Source organism: Oryx dammah, unplaced genomic scaffold, assembly GCF_014754425.2.
Source record: "Oryx dammah isolate SB20612 unplaced genomic scaffold, SCBI_Odam_1.1 HiC_scaffold_18, whole genome shotgun sequence".
Taxonomy (NCBI): domain Eukaryota; kingdom Metazoa; phylum Chordata; class Mammalia; order Artiodactyla; family Bovidae; genus Oryx; species Oryx dammah.
In genome coordinates, this window is record NW_024070202.1 from 119464629 (window position 1) to 119483552 (window position 18924).

The 18924-nt window shown below is 45.4% G+C and overlaps 1 protein-coding gene across 1 annotated transcript in view; it reads right to left on the reverse strand.

The window, feature by feature from the left end:
- VIPR2 (vasoactive intestinal peptide receptor 2) overlaps positions 1-18924 on the reverse strand; it is a 69335-nt gene that overhangs the window by 12515 nt on the left and 37896 nt on the right. Inside the window, exon 5 of the mRNA XM_040260106.1 lies at positions 13997-14094. Coding sequence (XP_040116040.1) covers positions 13997-14094 — 98 coding nt within the window. The remainder of the gene's footprint in view (positions 1-13996; positions 14095-18924) is intronic.

The following is an 18924-nucleotide window of genomic DNA, read 5'->3' on the forward strand; positions in this document are numbered from 1 at the left end:
GGTCATGGGAAGAGGGAGGAGATGGAGACTTAAACACTTCGACAGATGCCTGTGTGGCTTTAATCTTGAAGCTTCTTTTTTATGGAAGTGAACAATGTTGGAGAAGACTCTTGAGAGTCCCTTGGACAGCAAGGAGATCCAACCAGTCCCTCCTAAAGGAAATCAGTCCTGGGTGTTCATTGGAAGGACTGATGTTGAAGCTGATACTCCAGTCCTTTGGCCACCTGATGCAAAGAACTGATTCAGAAAATACCCTGATGCTGGGAAAGATTGAAGGCGGGAGGAGAAGGGGACCACAGAGGATGAGATGGTTGGATGGCATCACCGACTTAATAGACGTGAATTTGTGTGGACTCCGGGAGTTGGTGATGGACAGGGAGGCCTGGTGTGCTGCAATTCACGGGGTTGCAAAGAGTCGGACGCAACTGAGCGACTGAACTGAACTGAACTGAACAATTTAAGTATTCCTTGTGCATTTAAGACAGTTTCTGCCTTGCCTTACGGTACACATTTTTGTGTATCAATGTTGCCCTTTATTTCTGACTTCACGCCTTAGAGCAGAGTCCTAGAAACAGGGTTTTGGGATACATGTATATAGCACAGCCACGATGCATCTGAGCCTGCAGAAGCATGCCCCACTTCACAGATATGAACACCATGTGTCTCTGCAGCAAACTTCCTGCAAGACCCACCTCAAAGGACCTGTCTTTGAACTTAACTTTATGTGATATTTGCTTCTCTAAAGCATGTTAAGAACATTTTGTTTATAATCATTTTACAGCACTTAAATTCTGCTTTGGAGAAGACTTAATTAGATATTTGATTTAACTCTGACTTTTAATTGTTTGGAGACAAGCTGTTCCACACAAATGCACTTCCAAGATCATTAAAACATTAACTCCTTAAGTTGAAATAGAGTTTACAAATTTGAAGGATATTAAAAAATATATTCTAAGCAGACTTCCACCTGTGGCTCCAAAGAGAAACTTCTCTGACCTCCCTCCCATGTCAATTGTGATTTAAAAAGTTGTCTACGGAGCTCTGGAGGGCAGCTGAGGCGGCTGGGACCTAAAGGACTGGGGCCCTGGTGAGGAGGGAGCATCGGGCACGGCAGCCTCCTCTCATAGCCTGGCTGAGGGTTAACCCAGATTTCAGGGCACAGTGCTGATTAGAGAGCGGAGGCCCAGAGCTTGTAACAGCGTCACCAGATGGAACGGACGACAAAAGACGTTAAGGGCTTTCAAGGCAACAGAGTGGAGAAAAGGAAGCCAGAGGGAGCCTCAGATTCTGCAGGCAGGTACTTAAGAGACTTTCCTTCTCTTTCTTTCCGTTTCCCAAGGCGTTCATGTGTTGGATGAGTAGAAGGATTCCTAGGTTTTCCTCTGAAACCCCTAAAGGGCTGTGACTTAGGAATAATGACAAACAAGCCTTCAGAGAGCCTGAAATGCAGTCTTAGATTGACCCAATCCCTGCCTGGCTCAGGCTTGTCTGCCCATCTTGCTAGAAAGAGTAAATCCTCTCTATGGTACGATACCATCTAAAGCCTCTATGATTTAATTATATGTAACTTCAATAATCAATTAATAAATATGCCAGAAATGGTACCAAATGATCAAATGCAGTTAAAAATGGAAAAACAAAAATCAAACAGAATAGGAAGAGATCCAGATACTGGCATTTTAAGACATGACTATAAAATGGCTCTGATTACTATATCCAAGAAAATTAGAGGATGGTGCGCTAATAAATATTTCCCTTTACTTCTGACTTAGTGCCGAAGAATTGATGCTTTTGAACTGTGGTGCTGGAGAAGACTCTTGAGGGTCCCTTGCACTGCAAGATCAAACCAGTCAATCCTAAGGGAAATCAGTCCTGAATATTCATTGGAAGGACTGTTGCTGAAGCTGAAACTCCAATACTTTGGCCACCTGATGTGAAGAACTGACTCACTGGAAAAGACCCTGATGCTGGAAAGACTGAAGGCAGGAGGAGAAGGGGATGACAGAGGATGAGATGGTTGGATGGCATCACCGACTCGATGGACGTGAGTTTGAGCAGGCTCTGGGAGTTGGTGACCGACAGGGAGGCCTGGTGTGCCGCAGCCCAAGCAGTTGCAAAGAGTCAGACACAACTGAGTGACTGAACTGATACTGGTTAGAGGATGGAATTAATTGTAAAAATCAAATGGAAAATTGAAAATTAAAAACCCCCATGAAATTAAGAATTAAATAGCTGGGTTTAAATGTTAGATTAGACACAGTAAAATAGAGTGTTAGCATAAGATGGAAAACAGATTGGTAGACTGTGTCTAAAGTCCTGTGTGCACGTGGGCTTAATCGTCTGACTCTTGGCAACCCCACGGACTGCAGCCTGCCACGCTCCTCTGTCGATGGGATTTTCCAGGCAGGAATACCGAGCAGGTCGCCACTTCCTCCACCAAGGGATCTTTCTAACCCAGGGACCAAATCTGTGTCTCTTGTGCCTCCTGCACTGAGGATTCTTTACCACTGAGCCACCTGGGAAGCCCACGTCTAAAGTAGGGAGAAACAAATTAAGGGAAAATATAAAGAAACAAGAGGAAATGTACAGGAAATGCTGAAAATATTTATCATGTGAAAATGGTGTTTCAGAAGGAAAGGAGAGAGAGAATACGGTAGAAGAAATATTTGAAGAGCTGCTGGCCAAGAATTTTTGAAACTGATAAAATATAATAACAGATTAAAGGAATTCCACTAACCCCAAGGAGGACCACAAAGAAAACCACACTACAGCCCATGACAGCAAAACTGCTAAAAAGCAAAGACAAAGAAAAAAGTCTTCAAAGGACCCAGAGAAAAAGACTCAACCTTCAGCAGCATTATGGTGAGACTGGAAGCTGACTGTTTCAAAAGAAATAATGACGTACATCTTCAATGTGATGAAAAAAAGTAACTGCCAACAAAGAATTTGGTACTCTCAAAAATATCCTCAAAAGTGAAGGCAAAATTAAGATGATTTCAGGCAATCAATAGCCATGAGAATTCATTGCTGGGAGGCCTGGTCTCCTAACCGGAGACCTTCAGGGAGGAGGAAGATGACCCAGATGGAAACAGGAAGATGCCGGAAGGAAAGACAGGCGGCTGGGCGACTCTAACGAACGCTGACCTTGAAAAGAGCAGAAACAGTGATCGTGCGTGTGGCACGCGACCTGCGTGCACAACGAGAACAGAGCGATGACACAGAAGTCAGAGGCGGGGGGGCGGCTGGCGCTGCCCGCAGGAGACGCCAATAGCGGCTGGAGGTTGAATCCTGTGGGACACGGGTGCACCTTGTTAACAGGAGGTGAAAACCAGAGGAAGAAGCACCGAGCAGACGACTAGCGATCCAAAAGGGAGACACTGGCGTAACAGAGGGCTTGACAATCAAAGACAAACACAGCGCGGGGGCCACACGGGCAGGGGCGAGAGACGGAGGCGCTGAAGCCCCAGCCGCCAGCGAGCAGCTGGGACGCGAGCGCGAGACGCTGTGTGTGTGACTAGAAGCAGGCTGGAGGTAGGCAACAAGTCTCAAGTGAACGGAGCTTGTAAACGCAGATGCAAACAGGGATACACCTCACAGGCATCAAAGAAAAGAAAGCAGGCATAACTACACTAATGTAGAAGTAGATTTATTCGTAAGGCAAGGCACGTCACTAAACATGGGCAGCTTATAGGACGATAAAACATGAGATGGGTGTGCCCCTAATAACATAAGCTTGAAATATATAAAGTAAACAGTGAAATAAATAAATGGGGATATAGTTAAGTCCACAATTATAGTTGGAGATTTTAATACACGTCTCTCAGTAACTGATAGAACAAGTGAAAGCGTTAGTTGTTCAGTTGTGTCCGACACTTTGTGACTCCATGGACCATAGCCGCCGGGGAAGTAGTTAAGCGAAATAGTAAAATTTAGAATATTTAAATAACATGATTGATAAATGATGTAAGTGATATATGTAGCACACAAACCAATAACTGTAGAATTTGCATTGTCTTAAAATGAAAATGAAACTTTGACTAAAAAAGATCAGATTCTGAGTCACAAATCAAATCTTAACAAACTTCAGAGGATTTAATTCATGTGGTATGCTCTCTGATCACCACGAGTTATGCCAGAAATCATTAGCAAGCTGAATAGAAAACTAATAACAGATTGGAAATTAAACTATAAACTTTTATAGTTAAAAGATAATCAAAAGAAGAGCTTAGAAAAACTAGGACTAAATGATAATGAAAAACACATCTTTAAACTTGAAAGATGGGAATGAAGCAGGTCTGAGAGGGAAATTTGTAGATATAAATAAAAGCAGTCTAAACAAAGGAAGGCTGAACATCTAACTTAAGCTAGAAAAAGAACACCAGATCGAAACCAGAGAACACAAAAAGGAAGGAAATAATAAAGATAAGAGGGCATGTCAGTAAGTTAATGCATACAAGAGAAAAAAGTGAAAAGCTGGTTCTTGGAAAAAACTGATAAAACTTTATACAGTATGATTCATCAAGATTCAAAGAAGGGAAATAAAGATGACGAATGTTGTTCAGTTGCTAAGTTGTCTCTGACTCTTGGCAACCCCACGAACTGCAGAACACCAGGCTTCCCTATTCTTCACTGTCTCCGGGAGTTTACTCAAACTCATGTCCATTGAGTCGATGATGCCATCCAACCATCTCATCCTCTTCACCTCTTCTCCTCCTGCCCTCAATCTTTCTGAGCATCAGGGTGTTTTACAGTGAGTCAGCTGTTCTCATCAAGTGGCCAAAGTATTGGAGCATCAGCTTCAGCATCAGTCCTTCCAAAGAATATTCAGTATTATCTCCTTTAGGATGGACTGGTTTGACCTCCTTGCAGTCCAAGGGACTCTCAAGAGTCTTCTCTAACACCAGGGCTCAAAAGCATCAATTCTTTGGTGCTCAGCTTTCTTTATAGTCCAACTGTCACATCTATATATGGCTACTGGAAACACCATAGCTTTGACTATACGGACCTTTGTCAGCAAAATAATGTCTCTGCTTTTTAATATGCTGTGTAGGTTTGTCATAGCTTTTCTTCCAAGCAGCAAACGTCTTTTAATTTCATGGTTTGCAGTCACTGGCCACAGTGATTTTGGAGTCCAAGAAAAGAAAACCTGTCACTGTTTCCATTGTTTCCCCATCTATTTGTCATGAAGTGATGGGACTGGATGCCATGATCTTAGTTTTTTGAATGTTGAGTTTTAAGCCAGCTTTTTCACTCTCTTCTTTCATCTTCATCAAGAGGCTCTTTAGTTCTTCATTTCTTGCCATTAGAGTGGTATCATCTGCATATCTGAGGTTGTTGATATTTCTCCTGGCAATCTTGATTCCAGCTTGTGATTCATTCAGCCCAGCATTTTGCATGATGTACTCTGCATATGAGTTAAATAAGCAGGGTGACAATCTACAGCCTTGATGTGCTCCTTTCCCAATTTTGAACCAGCCCGTTGTTCCGTGTGCAGTTCTAACTGTTCCTTCTTGACCTGCATACAGGTTTCTCAGGAGGCAGGTAAGGTGGTCTGGTGTTCCCATCTCTTTAAGAATTTTCCAGTTTGTTGTGATCCACATAGTAAAAGCTTTATCATAGTCAATGAAGCAGATGTTTTTCTGGAATTCTCTTGCTTTTTCTATGATCCAACAGATGTGGGCAATTTGATCTCTAGATCTTCTGCCTTTTCTAAATCCAGCTTATACATCTGGAAGTTCTTGGTTCACGTACTGTTGAAGCCTCATTTGAAGGATTTTGAACATTACCTTGCTAGCATGTAAAATGAGTGAAATTGTGGAGTAGTTTGAACATTCTTTGGCATTTCCTTTCTTTGGGATTGGAATGAAAACTGACCTTTTCCAGTCCTATGGCCACTATTGAATTTTCCAAATTTGCTGGCATGTTGATTGCAGCGCTTTAAAAGTATCATCTTTTAGGATTTGAAATAGCTCAGCTGGAAATCCATCACCTGCACTAGCTTTGTTTGTAGTACTGCCTTCCAAGGCTCACTTGACTTCACATTCCAGGAGACGATTATAATCTTTGCAGCTGAAGATGGAAAAGCACTATCCAGTCAGCAAAAACAAGACCTAGAGTTGACTCTGGCTCAGAACATGAGCTCTTTATTGCAAAATTCAGGCTTAAATTGAAGAAAGTAGGGAAAACCACTAGGCCATTCAGGTATGACCTAAATCAAATCCCTTATGATTACACAGTGGAGGTGACAAATAGATTCAAGGGATTAGATCTGGTAGAGAGAGTGCCTGAAGAACTATGGACAGAGATTTGTAACACTGTATAGGAGGGGGTGATCAAAACCATCCCCAAGAAAAAGAAATGCAAGAAGGCAAAATGGTTGTTTGAGGAGGCCTTACGAACAACTGAAAGAAGAAGAGAAGCTAAAGGCAAGGGAGAAAGGGGATGAAATACCCAACTGGATGCAGAGTTAAAGCCTTCCTCAGCGATCAGTGCAAAGAAATAGAGGAAAACAATAGAATGGGAAGGACTAGAGATCTCTTCAAGAAAACTGGACCAAGGGAACATTTTATGCAAAGATGGGTACAACAAAGGACAGAAAGAGCAAGGAGCTAACAGAAGCAGAAAAGATTAAGAAGAGATGGCAAGAATGCATAGAACTATAGAAGAAAGATCTTAATGACCCAGATAACCATGATGGTGTGTTTACTCACCTATAGCCAGATATCCTGGAGTATGGAATCAAGTGGGCCTTAGGAAGCATTACTACAAACTAAGATGACCAATACCAGGAATGAAAAAGGAGATATCAGTATAGCTCTTACACACGTGAAAATATGATAAGAGATATAGAGATATAGATGAAATGAACAGATTCCTTGAAAAATACAGCTTATAATTAACATAAAGAGAAACAGAATTTGAATCATCCTATGTCTGTTTTTAAAAACTTGAACCTAAAAATAAAACCTTCCCACGTGACAATTCTCCATCCAGATGGCTTTCCTGGTGAAATCCACAGACATTACAGAGGAAACAGTGCCTTATTCAGCCTTCACTGTTCCACAGAATAGGAAATAGGGCCACTTGCTCATTCACTTGTGGACCAGCATAACTGTCATAGCAAAGCCTGATTTTACAAGAAAGGAAATTATAGATTAAATTCATGAATGTAGAGACAAAAATCCTAAACAAGATATTAGTAAATTAAACCCAGCTACATAGTAAAAGGATAGTACACAGCACAACCAAGTAGGGTTTATTATAGGAATGAAAGGGAGATTTAATATCAGAAAATCTCTCTATATAACTTTTCACATTAAATGAACTGATGGAGAAAAAATAACCTACTTATGTCAATATACACAGAAAAATTATCACAAAATTCATAACCCATTCATGATTAGAAATTCAGAAAACTGGGAGTTGAAAGGAGTGTTCTTAATCTGATAAAGAGTATCACCAAAATATCTGTAGTGAATTTCATGCTTTACAGTGCAATATCTAGAATTTCCACTCTGAGGTTAGAAATAAGGAAAGGTGCTCTGCTACCATCACTTCCAGTCACTGTACTTCACCAAAACATGAGTTGCACATAGAAGAATCCAGATGAATTTACATAATAATTATAAAATTTATAATTAAGCACGGCTGCTGAAGCAAGATTAATATACAGAAATCAATTCCTTTTCTAGAAAGTTAATACACAAATATATACAAGAGCATAAACAAGGACTTTGGCATGACTGTCAAGAGATGTCCAAGATATTTACTCAGAAGACCACAGAAGAGCACTGGAGGGAATTACGAAGCCCAGACCCATGGGGGGAGCTACTGAGATCACTGGTTGGGTGGTTTGAAATGGTGAAGGTGTCCAGTCTATCCAAGCTGATCTACAGACTCAGTGCAATCCAAAATGAAACCCCATGAGTTCTTTTTAATGGCTACGGACACACGGATTGATTACAAAAGTGCAGATGACCAGTCTCTTCGTAGTGAGAAAGAAGAGTTGATAGGCTCACATTGCTGGAGATCAGGACTCCTTATAAAGGCACAGTGGCTACAGCAACACAAAAATGACGGGTGACAGGTGCAGGGGCAGACAGGACAGAACAGAGGCCCCAGCCCCTCAACGCACAGCCCTAAAGACGCCTCTGCACCGCCCTGGCACAGGCCGGCTTCCCAGGTAATGGTCTTGGAGAAACTGAATACACACACGGAGAAAGCACAGGAATCTCAACCCCTACCTCACACCATCCACAAAAATAGAGCACCCGTGGATCATAAACCCAAACACAAGTTAAAATAATAAAATTTCTAGATGGTAATAGGCTCAGGAAGCTCTGACTATAAAGACAAATAGTCAACAGACTTGATTAAAATGAAGAACTTTCACTGATCAAAAACCTCATCAGAGGAGTATAAAGTTGAACCACAGTGCTGGAGATAAAATCTGTAATCCCCAGAGCTGATGAAAGGCTGCACTTCAGAACTCCTAAAAATTAACTTTAAATAAAGAGAGACAGCTGAATAGAAAAATGAGCAAACACTTGAAATGGTACTGCAAAAAAATAAAAAATAAAAAATAAATAAATAAATAAAAATAAAAAAGTTTCCAAACATGATATCATGATCCGCCAGGGAAATGCAAATTAAAAACACAGCTCTATATTATACAGACCCAACTGCATGGAACATCTTTTAAAACTCGCATGACAAATGGTGTGGGAGATGGGGTGGAAGGAATCTTCACTCAGCAGGTGTGAGTGTGCAGCGCCCAGAGAGAAAGAGTGTGTGCATGGCTGTGATCAGGAAAGACGCATAATTATAAAACAGACGGGAATATAAGGGGAGGCGTGCACACACACCCACATCTGGAGAAGCGTGTACACGTGTGCAGGAGACGGCACAGGAATGGTCACAGCAGCACTGCCTGTCGTGTAACCCCAGCTCCATGAACGCTGGATGAGTGAGCGAGCTGTGCTGTCTTCACACGGGACAGCCACATGCAGCAACATGGATCAGTCTCCCTGCAAACGCCGAGTGAGGAGCCCAGGGGCTGGGCATTCCTCCCGTAAGTTCTGAAAGAGTCAAAATTAGCGTTGCAGTCAGAGCTCTGACTAGCGGTCACCTGCTGGGAAGCGGGAGCTGACGGATGTGCAGTGTCCCAAGCCCGGCTCCTGGCGCTGCCCCTGCTGGACCGTGGCCTGGGGGCTGCGCTCGTGGGGCGATGGATCTCAGCGTGGGGAGCCCTGCCCAGGCCCCTGCTGCAGGCTTCACTCAGGGAAGGCGGTTCTCTGTGTAACAGACCACAGGGCCTCAGGAGTGAGGTGTGCTCTGTGTGTGCAACAGACCCACGGGGCCTCCATCATGAAGTCTGTTTCACGTGTGTAACACGCCCACAGGGTCTCAGTCACAAAGTCTGTTCCACATGTGTAACACACCCGCAGGGCTCAGCAGTGAAGTCTGTTCTGCGTGTGTAACACGCCCGCGGGGCCTCAGTCACGAAGTTTGTTCCCTGTGTTTAACACGTCCCATGACTGCGTGAACAGATTCCTGAAGGTGAATGGGGTGCGCGTGGCTGTGGGCAGGACCTCCTTCGCGAGTTGCCACAACTGGGGTCAAGAGCACTCACTTGGTGGAGGTGTCGTAAGGCCCAGATTATTAATAACGACCCTGATGAGACGCACAGCACAGGCTGGAGCAATCACTGCAGCTGCTCCTGGGCCCATGAGTAAAGGCCCGTGAGCACACGCCTGGACCCCGGACGTGGTCAGGAGCACAGCGCCCGCCCGCCCACGACTGCCGGGGGCCAGCGTGAGGAGCTCCGCCCAGGCAAAGGTCACGAGGAAGGAGGCTCGGCATACGCAAAGGCGAGATCAAGCCTCAGGAGACCCCCTGTTCCCGAGCATCTACCCCAAAGCCAGAGTCTACCTACTTTACTGTTTCATGCTCTCGCCTACACCTCTGACTTTATGAGGGGCTGTTCCCCACCGGTTCTCTCGGAGAAGGAGTAAAGTGCAGCTCCAAGGCAATAAACATTCCTGGGCGTGACAAGTGTTCCAGCTTACGGGCTCCTCTGAAGGTTATCTAGCCCGCCTGTATAGGTTCGTCCGGCCACATGTGATTGTTTACAGCCTCCCAACCTGAGAGGCACGAGATGTTTTAGACTTACTAAAGGCAAATTCTTTTGGGGAGTTAGAAATGATTAGTATAGTGGGTTGGTTAGGAATTATATTGGTGAAGGGTTTTTCATTTGTTGTGCCAATAATTGCTGCTAATTCCCTGCTCTGGGTGGGACAAGGATGTTTCAGGTCAAACCTCTCTGCTGACAGACAAGCTTGTGTGACAGGATTATCCATATTCCTGCACATGATTGCTTACTACCTCTCAACCATACACAGCACAGAGAGTTTGGAGTATTTTGAGAGTCTTAATTAGCATAGGGCTTTTCTCATTGTTGAGTCAATGATTGCCACCAGGCCTCCATATCCTTAGGCACCTGGGAATATATGAATCAATGTATTTGGAATATAGAAAAGGAAATATAGTAGTTTTTAAGGTTAGCAATACTAGACTTTTTGAGTGAATGAATTTTCTCTTTTGTAATAGATCACTGTGCTTTGTTATAAACCACTGTGTCTCTGCTATGTAAAAATGTAACTTGATCACTATCTTAAGACTAAATAGATCTTAAGGGGAACATTGGGGAAAGGATTTTCATTTGTTGGGCTGATGTTTGCTGCTAAATCTCCATATTCCTTGCCCTTATAATGAATAGTTATAATGAATATAACTAGCATATAGGAGAAATATGTATTAACCTTTAAGCATATAGGAGAAATAAGTATTAACCTTTAAGATTAATCATGTTAACCTTGGGTTAAATAAATTCCTTTCTTGATTGTAACTCACTACACCCTCACCCTATAGGAATGTAACTTTATTTGGAGGGTGGCGCCTGGTTTAAGAAAAAACACCCTTGGAAAAAATATGTCTTTTGGTTATCAGAAAGAAAGGGTCATAAAATGTCAGCAGGTCTCATGGCCAGAAGATGATGTAAAACCCCTAAGACCTTTTTTTTATACATTTATGTGAAGCACCCGATTTTGATAAAGGTCAGGACTGCTGACCCCCACGTGACTTATCCCTATGTGTAACAAAAGGTATGTAAGCAAACCCCAAAATAAAGAAATGGGATCAGTTTCCGGAAAGACTGGTTCCCCCATGTCATTTTTTCTTGCTCCCCGTTTTTCTGGCCGAATTCCCATCTGGTACGTGGGTGCCCACCAAGCCTGCTAATTTTGCCTGGGCTTCTAAGATCGGACTGAGGGGGGCCTCAGGGCCTCCTCTCCTTCCGGAGAACGGGAAGACGCCTGCGGCCTACGTAGGTGGTGATTGGTATTCCATGTGAACCAAGTTATTCAGCCTCTTTTTCTCTGCTAATTTTCTCATCCCTCTCTATCTGCAATTAAATAAGTTATTTCCAAGGACGCCGACACCGTCCCCACCTTCGAATCACTCTGGATCCACCGGGGCTGGACCCCGGCACATGACTCCCACGCAGAGCTGGGCCCTGCGCCGGCACCCATGTCTGCACGCCCTTGGACGAAACGAGATGTGCCCTCTCTGTCTGCAAAGTGAGGTCATGGTGGCTTGGCCCTTTCTTAGCCTCTGGGCTGTTTTGGAGAATAAATGGTGACTGCAAAGAAGTCTGCTTCTTGGGTGTAATGACCGAGACAACGGGGCGTGTTATTTTTATAACATGGATTTTAGAATCAGCTCAGTCTCACAGCTCTCCTGGGGTGGCGTGAGCAGGCGGACGGAAGCCCAGACGGAAGGCAGAGCCCAGCCTGCAGCCGCTCCACACTGAGCCAGCGGGGCAGTGACTGCCACTGCAGGTGTGTGCTGCCCGCAACCACGAAGTGTCTTCTCCTGGAGAGAAGACGGTGTTTGACATGCATAAAACCACCTGAGACTCTCCTCACAGGTCATGACCGTACTTGCAATAGTTAAACAGGCCATGAAGTACAAACCTGAGGGAAATTGTTGACGTCAGCTGTGTCCGACTCTTTGCGACCCCATGGACTGTAGGCCGCCAGGCTCCTCTGTCCATGGCATTCTCCAGGCAAGAAAATCAGAGTGGATAACCATGCCTTTCTCCAGGGCAATGTTCCTGACCCAGGGATCGAATTTGGGTCACCTGCATTGCAGGCAGAACATTTTAGCAGCTGAGCCGCCACGGAAGCCCCACTGATATCAAGTATACTGATATACTGATACACTGATATCAAGTATATGGTTTGCTCGAGATAGGAGCTCTTCAAAACCAAGCTGAGTTTTTCCTCATTCAAGTTACCCTGTGCCAGCTTACCTCCTTCCATTTTTTTTTCTGTATTAACAACTTCTAGATTTTAAAATGTACAGTAAAATATAGAAGATTGCAGAGTAAACAGTAATAATATTATATCAGTTTCTTAAAAGTTTTTTATCATATAAAATGACAGGTCTTCCCTACATTTTTCAAAGTGCAGTTCTGGATTAAAGGCACTGCCTCATTCTTTCTGAGAATTATCAGCCGCCTGTCACACCTGAGATACCCGAACCGAGAGAAGCACCACCCAACGGCTGCTGGGATCTCGCCTACACGCTCCATTGCCTCCACTCACTTATTTTCTTCCAAGGATGGATCTCCTAATGTTTTAAAATACTCCATTTTCTGTGTCACTGATGTTATCTGAAGACTGACCAACACGCGAACTACATTTTAGCAAAGAGAAAGAAGATATGTGGTGTGTGGAGGAAAAGGAGATGGAGGGAGTCTTGCCAAGAGATCGCCCACACGGGGCTAGAGGCCTGGAGGAGGTGGGCCGCCCATGTCTTAGGCGATGGAATCTGAGCTCTGACCACCTACTGTCTGACGAAGGTGCCCAGAAGGTCTGCACAGTATCCTTGAAACTCAGGTATGTGTGGGACCCAGACCCTGAACAACTCGTCACAGTCTATGCCGTGAGGACATTATTTCCCTGTGTCAGGGCCAGTCCCAATTCCTGCCAGACATCTTTAACAACCTGCGGCTTCTTTCTTTACCAGCCTCCAACTCCTTCTCTTCCCTGGAACCCTCTCAGTTTTACCCGAATCTGTGTCTCCCAAGTTGCAATTCCTAAGACCCCCAAATAAAGCTCTTTGTTGTCTACAGATTATTTTTTGACAGGTGATCAAAACCCATTAAAATAAGCTGGATAGCACCCCTTACATGGATTTAACCTAAAAGTAAAAGCTTTTCTCAGGTGGAAGCGTCTACACCTCCTTCACACCCCACCACCAGCTGCAAAACGTCTGGTGTTAGCTCCAGGGACAGTGAGGGTCCAGGCGCAGGGGAAGGGCAGGCTGTGTTGACGGCGCGCCTCCTACACGCCGTGAGGGTCCCTCAGCCTGTGCACTTTACAGACACACAGAGAGAAGGCAGTCTGCTCTGTACCACACAGCCGCTGCAAGACCGCCCTGGATTTGCATCTGTCCTCCTGAACACGAGACACTGTCTCTCAACAGAGCGCCTGTTGGGAGGCTTCAACCTGGGCATTTCTGAGTGGGGAGGGGAAGGCCAGGCTGCGTCTGTGTTTTCAAAGCATGACATCAGTAGGGGGCTTCCCTGGCGGCTCAGCTGGTAAAAAATTTTGCCTGCAATGCAGGTGACCCAGGTTCCATCCCTGGGTCAGGAACATTGCCCTGGAGAAGGTCATGGTTACTCACTCTGATTTTCTTGCCTGCAGAATTCCAGCACTTGAACTGCATTCTTATTCTCGGTCAGCATTGTCTCCTCAAACGAGACATGCAAATGTCAGCATCAGCATCGTACTGTACCTTCCAAGGGGGTCTGGCTGGCTTGGCACAGACGAGCATGGGGCGTGGCCTCTGCCCCCCTCCCAGGCTGAGACAGCTTAAACGAATGCTTTCCCACCTCCTGTTTCCGGCAGAATCACTCGTCTCTGCTGCTTACCTGAAGAGGCAAAGAATTATGCTTCCTGTTGTGAGGGAGATCAGAGAGACGCTGTAGCCCAGGGTGTAAATGGCCTTCACCAGAATGTAGAACGTGATCTGAAAGAGAAGGAGATGCATCCGTGAGCCGCAGCGGGGCCCTCCTCCTCGGGAGGGGCTGGGGGCTGCTGCTGCTGGCACGACAGAGGCAGTAATATCCTGGAGTTCCACCTCCACCCTGAGCCAGAAACGACACTCAACGCCCACCTGTTCCCTTCCACGGCAAATGAACCACGTGGCCCGGTCTCCATAAGGCAAACCTTTCTGGAGGGCGCCAGCTGGGGAAGCTCGGGAAGCCAGGACGGCGGGCAGCACCTCTGGAGGGGCCTCCAGGCCTGCCCAGAGCAGTCAGCCCTCCAGACACAGGGACCCATTTCTGCAGCCCGTGCTTGTCTCTGGGGGGAGAAGCCCACCCAGGTGGGTGCTGGGCCCAGCCTGCGGTCTTCCCCGAGGTCACCCTGCCCACAGAAATGGCCACTTTCAAGCAGAACCGGGTGTGTCTGACCCGGGAAGACCAGCAGGATCCTGCCTCCATGGCACGCAGCTCCTGGCTCCCACCATGGACCCCTGGTGTGATCTGGGTCTTAAGTGCATGGAGACGGCAGAGCTAAGCGTGAGGGAAACAGCAGGTCCTGCCTCCAGTGACCCCGAGGCTCACAGGTCAGTGTGTGGGGGACGTGTCACTCTGTGGCCTCGAGCCTGAAGGGAGGAAGCAGGGATGCACTGGGGTTCTGCAGCACCCTTGGGAACCCGGATTGGAGGGTCTGTCCCTCTTGCCGCCCTGACGCGGGGTCACAGGCAGGATAGGCACGTTCGGAGCAGCTGCCACTGTGTCGCCTGCAGTTACAGTTCAGGTTGGACAGTTGGAAAATGACATAGTTCAAGCCCACCGAAAGCCCAGCAAACGAAGTGATGGGCACACACACTTGCCAACAGACCCCAGAAGCGGAGCCACAGCTGAGTGAAACCCGGGGGCGCCGGGGCCCTCCCCGGGCCTGATGCCCGCGGTGTGCCTTTAACACACGTGGTCTGGTCTCGGGTCTTGGCGGGGTCGCGGGAGGTCTCCTCTCCTGCAGCCGCCTCCCTGCTGGCCGCGCTGCTCCCCCTCCGGCGCCCCATCGCCCTCTTTGTGGTTGCCTGCCTCCTTTATTATTCAGACAGTCTCGCTGCGCTTTCCCTTCTTGGCCTTGTTTTCTCACGTTCCCTGATTCGTTTGCCGATTCTCAGTGCCCCTCTGCCTTCTGCGTCCCCGGAAGCACACTCCTCAGGCTCGCTGATGGGTCTGCAGCCGTGGACCCATCAGGCTTGTTTTCTGGACCGTCTCTTCCCCCTGCGTTTCTGAGCGCACTCTGCGCTGGATCCCGAGAGGCCCAGGCGCGGAGGAGGCCGCGTCTGCACGGTCTGCAGACGCTCGGCGGCTGGGTGCTTGCCGGGCTCACCGCTGCAGCCTGGCTGGGGATGGCCCTCTGTCCATGGTGCCTGGGCGGCCGGGGTCTGTCCCCCTGCTGGGGCCGCGGTCACAGTGACACGGCCGCTCACCCAGGGACCCTCCACGGCCTGCCCCTCACCTCTCTGCTGTGTCCTGGCAGTTTCTTTGGACCTTTCTTCCCCATTCCAGAGATTGCTTTCCATCTGTATCTGGCTTTGCTCCTTGATGAATCTGCTGACTTTCATTTTAAAACTGGAGTGTAATTGATTCACAACGTTGTGCTGGTCTCAGATGCACTGCACGACGACTCAGTTACACACACACATTCGTTTCCTTTATAGGTTATTACAGAATATTGGGCATAATTCCCCTTGTTGCTTACCTGTTTTACAGATGGTAGTGTGTGTCTTAGTTCCAAACTCCTAATTTATATCCCCCCACCGTCTGCTTTGTTAACCATGTTTGTCTTCTGTGTCTATGTCTGTTTCTGTTTTGTAAATAAGTTCATCTATATCATATTTTACATTTCACATACAACTGATACCATGTGACATTTGTCTTTTCTTACTTCACCTGGTATGACAATCTCTAGGTGCCTCCATGTTGCTGCAAACGGCATTATTTCATGCTTTCTAAGGCAGAGTGGCCTTCCATTGCACCTGTGCACCACTTCTTCCTCATCCGTCCACCTACTGGTGGACAAACGCTGTTTCCATGCCTGGCCACTGTAAACAGCGCTGTGATGAACATTGGGATGAACGTTTCTTTTCTAATCAGAATTTTCTCCAGATATATGCCCAGGAGTGGGATTGCCGGATCATATGGTAGCTCTATTTTGGTTTTTAAAGGAGCTTCCACGCTGTTTTCCATTGTGGCCGCACCAACTTACACTCCCACTAACAATGTAGGAGGGTTCCACACTGTCTCCAGCATTTATTATTTGTAGAATTTTCAATGATGGCCATTCTGACCAGGCTGAAGTGATACCTTGTTTTGATTTCCGTTTCCTTACTAATCAGCGATGTTGAGTGTGTTTTCACACACCTGTTGACCATCCGTATGTCTTCTTTGGAGAAATGTCTAGGTCTCCTGGTCATTTTCTTACTGGGTTGTTTGTCTTGCTGTTTTTGGGTTGCATGAAGTATTTGTATATTTTGGAAAGTAAGCCTATGTCAGTCTCATCATTTGCAAATATTTTCTCCCAGTCTGTAAGTTGTCTTTTCATTTTGTTTATGCTTTCATTCACTGTGCAAAAGCTTATAAGCTTAAGCCCCACTTGTTTATTCTTACTTTTATTTCTATTGCCTTGGAAGACTGAGCTAAGAAAACACTCCAGTGCTTTATGTCAGAAAGTTTTGCAATGTCTCTTCTAGGAGTTTCATAGCATCCTGCCTCATATTTAAGTCTTTAAGTCATTTTGAGTTTATTCTTATACACAGTATGAGGGAGTGTTCTAACTTCATTGATTTATATGCAGCTGTCCAGTTTTCCCAATACCACTTGCTGAAGAGCCTGTTTCTTCTCTATTGTATATTCTTGTCTCCTTTGTTGAAGATTAACTGGTCATAGATGTGTGGGTTTATTTTTAGACTCTCTGCTCTGTTTCCTTGATCCATAGTTCTGTTTTTGTGCCAATACCATGCTGTTTTGATTACTGTAGCTTTGTGGTATTGTCTGAAGTCTGGGATGGTTATGCCTCAAGCTTTGTTCTTATTCTTCAGTATTGCTTTGGCAGTTCTGGGCCATTCATGGTTCTATATAATTTTTAGGGTTATTTGTTCTAGTTCTGTGAAAAATGTCATGGGTAATTTTATAGGGATTGCATTAAATCTGTATGTTGCTTTGGGCAGTATGGTCACTTTAATGATAATTTTCCAGTCCAAGAGCATGTGGTTTCTTTCCATTTTTAAGATAATCTTCAGTCTCCTTTATTGGTGCTTTATAGTTTTCACCTTCTTGGTCAGCCTTTGTTGCTGTTGTCCCGTCTCCAAGTCATGAACGACTCTCTCCATGGCCCCATGGACTGCAGCTCGCCAGGCCTCCCTGTCCTTCACCATCTCCCGGAGTTTGCTCAAAGTCAAGTGCATCGAGTCGGTGATGCCACCCAACCATCTCATCCTCTGTCGTCCCCTTCTCCTCTTGCCTTCAATCTTTCCCAGCATCAGGGTCTCTTCCAATGAGCCAGCTCTTTGTATCAGGTGGCCAAAGTATGGAGCTTCAGCTTTAGAACCAATCCTTCCAGTGCATATTCAGGGTTGATTTCCTTTAGTATTGATGGTTTTAACTCCTTGCTGTCCAAGGGACTCTCATGAGTCTTCTCCAGCACCACAGTTTGAAAGCATCAATTCTTTGGCGCTCTGCCTTCTTTATAGTCCAACTCTCATATCCACACACGACTACTGGAGAAACCGTAGCTTTGACCGTATGGGCCTTTAATACACTGTGTGGGTTTGCCATAGCTTTTCTTCCAAGGAGCAAGTGTCTTTTCATTTCATGGCCTCAGTCAATTTCTGCAGTGATTTTGGAGGCCAAGAAAAGAAAATCTGTCACTGTTCCCATTGTTTTCCCATCTATTTGCCAGGAGGTGATGGAACCAGACACCATGATCTTAGTTTCTGAATGCTGAGTTTTAACCCAGCTTCTTCACTCTCCTCTTTCACCCTCATCAGGAGGCTCTTTAGTTCTTCACTTTCTGCCGTTAGAGTGGTGTCATCTGCATACCTGAGTTGTTGATATTTCTCCTGGCAATCTTGATTCCAGCTTGTGATTTATCCAGCACAGCATTTTGCATGATGTACTCTGCATATAAGTTAAACAAGCAGAGTGACAATACTCAACCCTGACGGACTCCTTTCCCAGTTTGGAACCAGTCAGCTGTTCCATGTCCGGTTCTAATTGCTGCTTCTTGTCCTGCATACAGGTTTCTCAGGAGGCTGGTAAGGTGGTCTGGTATTCCCATCTCTTTAAGAATACTCCACAGTTTGCTGTGATCCTCAGAGTGAAAGGCTTTAGTGTAGTCAATGAAGCAGAAGTAGATTTTTTAAGAGAATTCCCTCGCTTCTATGATCCCACATATGTTTGCAATTTGATCTTTCGTTCCTGTCTTTTCTAAATCCAGTTAGTACATCTGGAAGCTCTCAGTTTACATACTGCTGGTCAGTCTTATTCCTCAATATATTTTTTTGATGCAATTTTTAAAGAGGTCATTAAAAATTTTCTCTTTCTGATATCAATATTTCATTATTAGCATAAAGGAATGTAACAGATCTATATATTTTCTTTTCATTATTTTAGGTCTATTTTTTCCCCCTCAGAGCAGGTCCTTTTTGGAATATCTTGTCTTTGGTTATTTTCAATTTCCTCTTAAAAAAAAACATTTAAAAATGCACTTATTTGTATTCTGTGCTTGATGAATCCATTGTCTCCAGTGTTGGGGATATGATTCCACTGTCTGTGATCTG